This window comes from Perca fluviatilis, chromosome 10 (genome assembly GCF_010015445.1).
Source record: "Perca fluviatilis chromosome 10, GENO_Pfluv_1.0, whole genome shotgun sequence".
In the NCBI taxonomy this organism is placed as follows: domain Eukaryota; kingdom Metazoa; phylum Chordata; class Actinopteri; order Perciformes; family Percidae; genus Perca; species Perca fluviatilis.
The window spans coordinates 28,410,291-28,422,338 of NC_053121.1; the positions used below are offsets into that span (position 1 = coordinate 28,410,291).

At 41.2% G+C, this 12,048-nt stretch overlaps 1 protein-coding gene across 1 annotated transcript in view; it reads right to left on the reverse strand.

Annotated features, from left to right (window-relative positions):
- Positions 1–10,882, reverse strand: part of slit3 (slit homolog 3 (Drosophila)) — a 248,703-nt gene extending 237,821 nt beyond the window's left edge. The window contains exon 1 of the mRNA XM_039813715.1: positions 10,062–10,882. Within this exon, the coding sequence (XP_039669649.1) occupies positions 10,062–10,252 (191 nt within the window). The 5' untranslated portion in view covers positions 10,253–10,882. The remainder of the gene's footprint in view (positions 1–10,061) is intronic.
- Positions 10,883–12,048: the final 1,166 nt, after the last annotated feature.

Consider the following 12,048-nt stretch of genomic DNA (forward strand, 5'->3'; position numbering starts at 1 on the left):
CTCAAGAGGTCTGGGCTGAATGCTACCTTTGAGGACACCATGTCATTACATTACATGTCATTTAGCTGACGCTTTAATCCGAAGCAACTTCTTCAACTTTTTAAAATCAAATATGACAGGTTATTAAAGGCTGACATAGAGCTGGGCAATATATCGATATTATATCGATATCGTGATATGAGACTAGATATTGTCTTAGATTTTGGATATCGTAATATCGTGAAATGGCATAAGTGTTGTCTTGTCCTGGTTTTAAAGGCTGCATTACAGTGAAGTGATGTCATTTTCTGAACTTACCAGACTGTTGTAACTGTTCTACTATTTACCTTTTCCCACTTAGTCATTATATCCACATTACTGATGATTATTTATCAAAAATCTCATTGTGTAAATATCGTTGCGGAATCGATATCGCGGTCTTTGGTCAAAAATATCGTGATATTTGATTTTGTCCATATCGCCCAGCCCTAGGCTGACACCAATATTTTAAAGACTCAGGGCCAGATTTACTAACACTAGCGCAGTTTGCGCTGCGTCTGTTTATGCGAGTTCGGTAATAGCGCACGCTATGCTTCCACATTTTGCATAGTATTTATCAACCCTGACACCCATCAAGCAATCAGCATCTTTCTCCGCCCACTATACCGTAAATTGCGCTGTAGCAAAGCGCTACTGGTGCTATGATATGGCTGGGTGCAGACTGCGATATTCCCACAGCTGATGCTATGACTGTTTGAAATGATCCTGATGCCGATATATTTGTAATGTAGCGAGGAGTTTAACAACTGCTGGAATGGGATGTGAACGCTGAGTGGGAGATTCAATTTCATCTTTGATTTCTTCCAGTAACTCTAATATTGCATGGCTGCTTGATCTGTAACGCTAAATGATGTTGTGTTCACTGACAAAGTGTGATTCTTGTGTTAACGATATTTTCAGCCTCGCCTATGTCTTCGTCTTGCTCAGATTACTGTTGCCATTTCACCAGCAGCATAAAGGTCTACGAGGAAACTCGATTCCGGCTGGTTTAGAACTGCTTTTAAGAGGCGGAGAATTTCCCCCGCAGAATAGAGGCGCGCTCTTACTGACAGTCTTTGTAAATACCACGGAATATATAATTAGGTGCACTTTGCGCTTATCCTCCCACCTTTTTGGGTGGAACTCCCACTTTCCCCACGACCCTCCCACGAACGCATATTGAAAGCGCAACTTGTCTCTTCACGCTCATGTGTCAGACAATCTGCGATTTTACCCAAGTGCGCCCCGTTTGTAAATAGCCCGCATCGGTTACGTCCGTCTTTGCGACCAATTAGCGCCTGGAAACAGGCGCAAACGGCTTGATAAATCTAGCCCTCAGTATCTATAAATCCAAAATAGTTTTCAAAACATAAATAACGTGGCACTGCCTTAAAAACCAAACACCTACAGTCTTTACATTAACTCATTTGAATTAAAAGCAACCAAATTACTTAAGCTTGGCTACCTACCGACCTGTATAAAAAAACATTTATGTGTTCACAGCCATCACATTCAGAATTTACACAGCAAACGCAAACAATTGCTAACACCACTGAGAGTTATCTGCATAGAAGACAAAGGTTTGCCTGGTGTGATGGGTTTACAGCCACTGCAGCAAGACACTGATCCCACTGTTGGAGATTGTTTCTCGTGTAGGCTATGCATGCTTCTCAGAAACATTCTGACACTTGACATTTAACATTTTATCTGGCCAATGTTCCTCACCACTCATTTGTCACGGGTAAAAAAAAAAAGAAAAACTTTCTCTTTTTGTACAAATAAGCTTTGTCTTATACTGGATGTTTGCAAGGTCTAGAATGCCAACAGAAAAACTAAACACAAAAGGTGGGAGAACGTCCTTCCCAGGAAAGAAGAAGAGGAGAGGAGAGGAGAGGAGGGAGGAAGAGGAGCAGAGACTCTGACGATTAAGATGCCATTAGTCAGTCAAATATTCTCCCTACAGCAGACTAAAGGATACTCACGTTCACTCCATAAAGGGGAATCCTGTCTGAATGATGCGCAATACAGCTCCCTCCATCTCATCTGCACTTTAGTTCTCTGTCTCAATTTTATTCTCATGTTAGTATTCTGTTTGATTTTCTACCTCACTTTTTTCTTTTCACTCTTTGCAGATATGTTTTTCCTACTCTTTTATTCATCTTTTATCCTTCTATTACTCCTCCTATTTTTCTCCTGCTTATGTCTCTGTCTTTCAGATGACTTGTTAATGCATCTCTCGCCTTCAATATCCCAGACTTTTCAGATTGTGTTGAGATCTAAGAGAGTAATGTGTCTCCCCTCTGGGTATAATCTTCAATTGCTTTGTTTTCTGTCTGTCACAATTTCTTTCTCTCTCCCTCCTAGTCTCTACTCAATGCCTATACCACTCAACCTAACGAAACTCATTGTTTGGTGTCACAGTTAACCATGCTGGCTCGACCACATTAGGGAGACGCCTGCAAGCATCCCTTTCTTTTGGAGTCACGAGCCAAAAGGGCTATAAACCAGCGCTGTATTTGGTTAGCTCTTTTCTTTGCTGGAGTTTATAGGGCTGCATTGCTTTTGTCTAGATTTACTACTGCTGTACTGTAAGTGAATAGGGTTGGGGTAGAGGGGTAATTTGGCCACTGAGAGGCCACTTGACAAGAACAAGGGCTGCTGCTTCCTCAACAGAGGCCAAGTCAGAAAAAGCAAGAGTGAACGAGAGGATAAGAGAATGAGAGAGGTTAAGATGGACAAGAGACTGAGAGAGAAAGTGAATGATGAAGACAAAGTTTGAGAGAGACAGAGGGATGGAGAAACACACACATGCAAAGTGCAGTGACTGTCACTTTGAGCTTAGCTGAACATCCGATCGTAAAGGAAAAATGATGGTGCAAGTCACACTGTCATAGTGTAAACACATATGGCGTCCACACAAATATGTACACAAACACACACACACACACATACACATATATAGAAGAGAGGAACACAGGAAACACACACTGAGAAAAAGAAAGTCCCTGCAGAAGGGATATAATGTGTTGCTTTGGTGACAGTGGCCTAACAAAACAGTGGCACAGCCTGTTAACATCAAACGACTCCAAGCGTACTGCACGCACACTTACACACACACAAACCCAGACTGGCGTTATAGTATGACACACACTCTGAAGTCCTCCGGTCTGAAGACAGAAAGAACACAGAAGGTCATTCGTGACTCGGGGTAGTTACTATGTGACACAGTCTCTCTCTCTCTCTCTCTCTCTCGTTATATGTCAAAGTTTCCAACTACCGCCAATTGCATGTTTAATCCAGTGAAAGCATGACAGGGTACTTCTATATGTATGTGTGTGTGTGTGTGTGTGTGTGTGTGTGTGTGTGTGTGTGTGTGTGTGTGTGTGTGTGTGTGTGTTGCACCTAATAATAAGTGTGCATATATTGCTGCATGCGTTAATTCTCCTTGTATGTATTTTCATTTGAAATATAAATGTACCTTTTTCATGTGACTATGCATGTGTCTGTGTGTTCTTGTACCATCTTTGTGGGGACCCATTTTTAGACTGTAAGAGTAAGGATATTTTTGGAGAGGGGGGACATTTTGTCTGGTTTACACTATAAGTGTTGGTTAAGGAGGGTAAAAAGAAAATTCAGATTTAAACAGATTTAAACCAACCCCAGGTTAGCAAAACTTACTTTGAAGAGAAAATTTAGGCAAACTGTGAAGTAATCACCCAAATTGTTCACTGCGAACATCAATCACAGTTAGGAGACCTTCTTTGTGGTCCAACTTTGACCCACCATACTTTCAGTTTTCATCACAGTCAGTTTTTTTTTCTGTGCAAAGAGGGATTTCATGTGTGCTAAGCTTCAAGCTTATCCTCCATATAACGTGGGTTAGATAATCTTGTTAACTGTTGTCTTAATTACAACCTGTCAGATCTTCTGTCTTCCAATTTCACAGGCTTTTTGGTAGCACATTTTTCAGATCTTAGCATATAAATGTTATGAGTACAATACAAAAAAAAAACAATGGCCAAAAGCATAAAAATAAGACTCAAGTTGTAATAAACCGTACTTTTACTTTAAGGGTTAAGTTTAGAATTAGCTTGAGCTGAGGTTGGCAGTTGTGATGGTAAAGGTTAGGATAGGGTCGAGGAATGCATTATGTCAGTGAGGGTCCTCACAAGTGCAATGCATTGATGCAACGTGTGCATTCATATGTCTGCATTTATTGACCTGTAAGTATGCCAGTAGTGTGTGCACCTCTTTGCCTGTGTATATTTTTTGTGTGTAAAGTACATGTGAATACAGTGTATGTGTGTATGTTTTAACACTGCCAGCATGCTCTGTTTCCCAGAAGGGCAGTGCCCACTGTCAGTGCCAGCTGGCTGCCTCCTTGGCAGACTGAAAGTCATTATATAGAAAGGTCAACTGCCCGCATGCTGGAGAAACTTGGGGAAGAGAATATCACCCACTGACCTAGAACTGTAGACTAAATATTGGTTACCCTCACTTGTGCCATTTAGCATACCATAACTGAATCAAACATAATTGGAAGGGCACAAAATGGTTACCACGAGATGGCCACAGATGATAGGCGTGACATTAAGAGGCTGTTTGAGAACAGCAAGCTCATTGTGGTTTTTGCTTCTTAGTTTAGACTTGTCTGCTATAGCAATAACACTCGGCTGCTCCTCAGATTTATTACATCACCATCATACCCACGATAACAGTAAAGAACGCTCTTCATTGAAAGATGGCTTTTATTCAAGTTACCAAAGCATGTGTACTGACTTAAGCTTCCCTCAAAGTAGTGCACATGTACAGAAATACTGCACAAACAAAATACATACACTATTTAGCTCCCTGGTTTCCACAAAAGTTGGCAAAGTACCAACACAGCATGCTTAGCAGACATTCATGGAAATGCATCTTTGACTTATCAGACTTCTTAGTTGTGTCAGCAGCCGGCTAACACAACACAATATTATTTGCAGTGACATCAGGGGAATGCTCGGGCCACAACTGAAAGGAGCTGAGCCAACACCTCAGTACTACACCAGTGATTGCAGATTGTTCTTGATCCAATCAGATTATTTGAACTTTGGGGGACGGGAACTGTCACACACACACGCACACATGAACACACACCCACACCCACACCCACACACACACACACACACACACACACGGATTCCTGTCCCACCATTGAATGCCGTTTCATAGCTGAGGGTGTGGTGGTTACAGCGTCCAATGACCAATCAACACCAAGCTTTGATAAGAGCCAGAAGCAGAGGCTGGAACGTGTGTGTTCATTCTACACACAGAAACACACACACTCACTGATGCTTGCTTGCACACACACACACACACACACACACACAGCGGCAGGATCTTATTGTTGTGCGTTGTGGGTAGGTTGGCATGCTGAGGGGAAATGGGAGCTGTGAACACTCTACTGGAGAGATGCTGCTGGCAAACTAAAGGTGTGTGTATTAAACTAAGAGGTGGATGTCAGTGAGAGATGTGTAGAGAGAGGTAGGGAGGAGGCAAGCAAGACAGAAATGGGACAGAAAATAAGGTGGAGTGAGGCAAGGGTGGGAAAAAGAAACAGAGGAAGTTAACATGAAGGAGAAAAAAGGAAAGTAGAGGGATGGGAAGAGAGAGCGAGAGATGTTGGAAAGAGAAACAAAGTTGGGGTAAAGATGAAGAGTTGGGAAGGGAAATGAAAAATAAAAAAAGACCTGTGTCTTGTGCCAGTCGAGGCTAGAGAAAGTAGAGAAGGTGTTGCTTGTAAAAAACTTGCCAAAACTTCCTCAAAGTGCCGTTAGCGAGGGAAAAGAAAAATAGGCAGTTAAAATCGGACTTAGTTTGTGTAAAGTTGGCTCAGGCAGCTTGCCGCTTCCAGCAGTGAACTCATTCAACTGCAAACACACACATTAACACACACATGCTACATAAATAGTTTGACATACAGAACACACACACAGATGTGACCATACATTCTACACACATATAAGAGGATTAAAATAAGCAAACACAAAAGTATAGACGTGTAATCACACACACACTTTCCTGATTGCAACTCAACCAATTGAAGGCCCTCTCTAGAGTTTAAAGCGTTCAATTTCCCCACATTTCACAGCAGTTGGGGCGAATTTGCAGCTTTAAAAATCAACACTCCAGGGTGTATGTGTGTGTGTGTGTGTGTGTGTGTGTGTGTGTGTGTGTGTGTGTGTGTGTGTGTGTGTGTGTGTGTGTGTGTGTGTGTTTGTGTGCGTGTGCATGTGGTCCCTGTAGGGCAGGTGTGAATTGGACCCCGGAGAGAAAATCTGTCCCTGTTTTCCAATTCATTTTACCCAGCCTCGTTAAGCCTGTTAAGCCTCCCCCAAAACCCTCCACTCAAATTAGATGCAAATGAGGTCTCAAGTGGCTTCCCAAGGAGGACATTACGGAATTGACTGGCCTGAGGTAATCTGTGAGGCTGCCTGCGAGTACGTGTGTGTGTGTCTGTTGAGTGAACAGTTGAGGCCACCACTGTTTTTTTCTCGTTAACCTTTCCAAATGCTCTGTTTACAATAGTGAAGAAAACGGGCTTTTAAAAGATTTATTGTGTAGTTATGACAGGTGGACTCTGGATTTGACTGTTGCTCTCACCCTTTACTTCTGGAGGTAGCGAAAGTGAACTGGATTCAAAGTTAAATGCTGTGTAGTCTCGCATTGCCAGACCTATCTCCACAGCACTGTGGAGTAAGGTCTGGCTACACCACAGAAACATTCTGGAAGAGGAGAAAGAAAACACTCTAGGTTGTTAAGGTGCTAAGCTCCAGCGCAGCGACAGCGGATCAGTAAAATCTTCCCGGGAAGGAACTTGTTTTGGTGTAACATTTGCACCCCGCAAAAGAAAATGCCACATTCAATAAAAAATCAAGTTAACTGTTCACACAATACAGTAAAGTGAATCTATTTCAATTAGCAGGATAAATGTAATTTGCTCTACTTCGTCCATAGCGATCCCCACAAATCGGCCCCAAAACGTCCCAGTAAGATAGTAAATGCCGTAAGCATATTCTTTGTTAATCTTCACAATCATTCCCCGAAAGAACCAAGCAGGCCTGCCTTATTGCACAATCCAATTTTTTTCTCAAAACTTGCCATTGTCACCATGTAGTTGGCTAGCTGAAAGTTTGTTATCGTTTCCCGTAGTGAACAGAGTTTGAAAACGGCAACACACAGAGAGCGGAAGGTGAGTAAAGAGAGTAAGTGGGGACTAACTCTTTGTGCACTTTGCACTTGTGATTCTTAGAACTTTACAGTGCCAACCATTTTCCATTTTGACTTTCTAGGCTGCCATGTGCCTTTAAAGTAAACATTGTTTTCAGTGTTATATATCAGTATATCCTGAAGTTATTTCATCATGAAGATTTGTACTTTACTTTTTATTTGTGCCTGATTTCCCTCAATCTGTGTCATGTACTTCTTCACTTACCAGTGATTTTCTACATTTGTTTTCAGTAACCTACAGAGAGTCTGAATTTGTTTTATTTGGTACATGTGGCTTGAGAAAGAGCGATAAAGGGAGCAGTAGAGTAGTAGCTAAAAAAGATTTTCCACTCAAGATAAGGCGAGAGTCATGTCCCTTACTCAAACGCCACATGTCTTGTGGTCTTGTTGCATAGTATTCTGGTGTGGTTAGACCACTACTGGTTGAGAGAACTGTATCCCCTCTTCTCTAAGGAATTCTCCTTATGTAACTTGAACATTTCTGCAAAACGGTGAGTCTGTAAAGAAACATTGGCCATTTTTAGTTTGTGGATCAACGACAAAATCGAAGCAGAAATGCAAGGTGGATCATTATTAGACTTTTGAATTTTTACTTTCAAGAGGTAAAATGCGTCAGTGTCCTGTCCTGTATTCCATCTGTGATGAACACACCCAAACAGAGTTGCATTAGCGTTACATGTATAACTTATTAGTGATCACAAAATGATGAGTTTATGAAAAATCTGAAGGAACTTTTAGCTCCATTGCAGTGGTTTCCATCTGTCTTTTCTCCCTACTGGCTACTACATATAATTAACAGTTTAAAATACATGACATTTGACAGGACCTTACAAAACCATTTCATCATCATGTGGATATTCAGTATTTCTAAACTACTGGATGGTAAAGTTAAGGAAATATCACAAATCAATTCCAGAATTGTGGAAACTTTATTTTGATGCAAATGAGCATTTTTTTACTCACAACTTAACAAACTTGGCACTTTTGTTGCTAGAATCTGTTGTCCACACGGACCTCATCCCAGTTGTCAAAACCAAATCCCTGCCCAGGGCAATAACACTCATCTCTCTTTCCTTAAAAGTTTCCCATCTGCCGTAACCTTTAGAACTGGAATCTCATCCATTTTAATGTTTCCCATCTCAGACTCCCTAAAATATATCTGCAGAGAGAAGGGAGAAAGATGAAGGCAGGCAGACAGAGAAAGAGGGAGGAAAAGAGCAACTCTGGGCCAAAGTCACAGCTGAAACACTGACCTGGATAAATCAGGGAAACATAAACACATAGTTTCTGGCTTAAAAGGGGAGGGAGGGGGCGCTGCTACCCAAAATATTCCACCCCGGGGACCCCAGCAAAAGGCAGGGGACCCCCTTATCCCACCTCCCCATCACAGCCCGCTCTAATTATTTATTTTTCTTGGGTGTAAATTTCTTCGGGGGATTGCTGTGTAAAAGCCAACAGGTCCTGGGAGGTCACAGTAGTCCTTTGGGAGGGGAGAGGTATGGGGTTCGTTGTTCACACTCGCGCACACACACAATCACACTAGCCAGCGCAAACATGCAGACACAAATACACAAACATATCTAAACAAACACACGCAAAAGTAAAAATGCTCGCACACATGCTAATCATATGTTCGTATCCACCAGTACCCCCCACATCCACACACAGGCATCAGCAAACACGGCCCCCCACTTCCCTCTGCAGCCTACTGATTGTGTTTGTTGTCTCAGGGCTTGGTCTGTTGTTGATCCCCTGCGGGGCTTTTGTCTGCTCCGTTATCATGCATAATCACTTCCATACCTTAAACAGCATAGGTGTGTGTTCGTGAATGCATGTGTGTGGCTGCGGGGGTGTACATGTGTCAAGATCTGGCTAGAGGTGGCAGCAGAGGCTGTCAGGGGTCTGTCTCTGCCTTAGGAATGAATATCATTTGATACTAACTGTCACCAGGTTCGAATAAAAAAAAAACTCTGAAAGTAATTCTTTTAGAGTTAAATCACAAAGAGGCTCTAGCCCAGCTCTCTGAACCTTTGAAAAAGTTTGGAAAGTCTCACTGCAAAAGGAGTGTGAAAAATAAAAACATTTAAGGAGCTCACTGCGTCTTCTCACCTTACATTTTGACCTGTTTAAAAAACTAATTACTCGCTCTAAAGCTGCTTTAGGATTGTTTTCTTAACTGCCTCCATTCACTAGGGTCACTGACCAATTTTAGGGCAGTTGCATGTGCACCACCTATTATGTGTAAAACCAAAGGGATTGCAATGCTTTCAGCCAGGAAGTATACCTGTAACCTTTCCCAGGAAACTACCCCTTTTTTTTAATAAGTATATAGTAAAAGTGGGATATTTTCCCATTTATCATCCTTTTTGGGCTTACATGGCTGGTTTAAAAAAAAAAATCTCTCTATTGACTTTTGTAAAAGATTAAGCCCTTTTTTTTAATTCATGGTTAACAAAATGAGTATGCATGAAGTTTCCATTAAGTAAAACATGTATAAAGTTTGAGGTGTCCAATCAATAGTGATTTCAGGTTTTAAGCTACCTCCTTCACCTCTGATAACTCCTGAGTCCTACATGGCACGTTAAGTCTGTCATTCACAGTATGCTTTCATGTTACAAAATCCTCTGCTGTAACTACTACATGAATATTATAGGATTATGAGAGTAAAGCCAAGTAAGAAACGCGCAGCAGGCCACGGGGCACACTGTGCTATATTTAGGAAAGATGATGACAGACAATACGATTTGCCAAAACTTTCATGAAATTCCACTTACAGGCGCTCGGCATTCCTCGGTATTCCTTTAGGCACAGTCTTCAAACCCAGACCCTGGCAGTCCACATGCGACCCGGAGCAGCTGCACTTGTGCGGGCATCCAGTCACCGAAGCAGCGCACACCAGAAGCGCAAGAACCAGAGCCAAAACCCGGCAGAGCGCAGCTCGCTTCTCCGGTCCGATCGGAGGCATGTTATCCGCTTAAGTTACTCCCAACCCGAAGTTAATTGAAAATCCACGAGGGGGGTAAGTAGAAGTTGTGGAAGTAAGGATCCCGAAAAAGGTCGAGCGGCCGTTAGACTGTGTGGTACAATAATAATAATAAAAAGAAGAAGAAGAAGACGAAGAAGAAGAAGAAGAAGTAATGGGAGCCGAAATCAAATCAAGTTCGCTGTTGCTGAAGTTCACCAAAGTTTCTCTCAAGAGAGACGATCAGTCAGAATCTATTTAAAACGCTCTCTTGCCATTGAGGAAAAGGGACTGAGATGAGCGTTTGGACGTGACACTTGCAAATGAAAAGTTTTCTTCTAAAACATCTTAACGGACGTCACTCAACTCGATGCGTAAAAGTCTCCACCAAATGCTCCTCATTCATAAACTCTCCGAGAAGTTATCAGCCTGACTCCTAAACTGTCCAAGGTAAAAAATAAAAAATGTTCAGCTGGGGTGTAACCTCCTTCCAGGGAACATCTCTCCTCTGCCAGGGAATAAAAAGTGAGAGTTGCTGAGGAGTTGTAATCAGTATTTAAAAAAAGAAGAAGTTGAGAGCAGAGGCGCAACACAGACTGGTATACGCCTGGAGGTTGTGAGAATAAGAGAGGCACACCGATGTGCACCCTGGCCCCAAAAAACCCCTCTTTTTTTTTTTCTTTTTTTTTTTTTTTTTTATTTCCCCCTTCCCTCATTTTTTAATTTTTTTTTTATTTTTTTTTCCTCCCAAACAAAAAACTCCCCTCTTCTTTTATACTTTAATATTTTCCTTACAAAAAAAAACACTAACACCACAAAACAAATCTCAGTCCGTGGCAGCAGTGTGCATATATTAGCTCATTTCCCAGCAACTTGTCCTCTTTTATCATGGCCCATATATAATCTTAACTATTTACTTTGTAATCATATAGTTTGTTTTAAACCATAGGCTATATTTCCCATAGTCCAATGCATCATCCAGAATGTGTGTTACCTCACTGATTAATGCATGTCTGATAGATCACTCCAAAATGTCATTAATGTATCTTCTATTGTGTGGGGAAATACCACACAAGTATTTTGATTTTTGATTTGATTACTTTTTTGATTGAGTTTTAAAAACAAAAAGCAAACATTTAAGGTGACTGGTAAAATTACAGATTTGAGTTTCCAGATTATCTGCCAATGACCACTGTTAAATGCTTCTGCTCATCCTGCAACTATTCTTAGTGATTTGGTGACACTGCAGCAGTGAAGTGAAACAACTTTTTCAGTGAGGATCCACTCTTAAAGAGTGGGTGCCCTTCTGCTGCCCTCTATTGGTAGAAGACTTTCATAAACTAATAGTGGGTATTTTTTGCAGTTATCAGCAATACGATAATTTCACTTCTCATTGTAAATGTCCTTTAAATTAATTCAATTAATTTGGGGAATTGTCTTGCAAATGTCAAACATTGCATTGTCCTTGGCAGTGTGTCAGTGTATAATGAACAGTGGAAACTTTATAAATATTGTAATGCCTGAAAACCAAACTGAGTAATTCAGTGTCTCAGTCTGGGACCCAAGCTAATTAAAACATCCGTTTTCCTGTCAGTTGGAAACCCACCAGAAACGAACTTTGGGCAAGTTTAATATTTTATTTATATTATATTTAAGTAGATACTTTTGTAAACAAATGTATTGTAATGTTTAAGATTAATTCTCCAAAGCTTTTAAAAAAGCATCCCTTCTCTAATAAAATATGTTTTAATGGTGTATCTCTTTACATGTCTGCTGAGCATATGACGCTCATTTTCAGG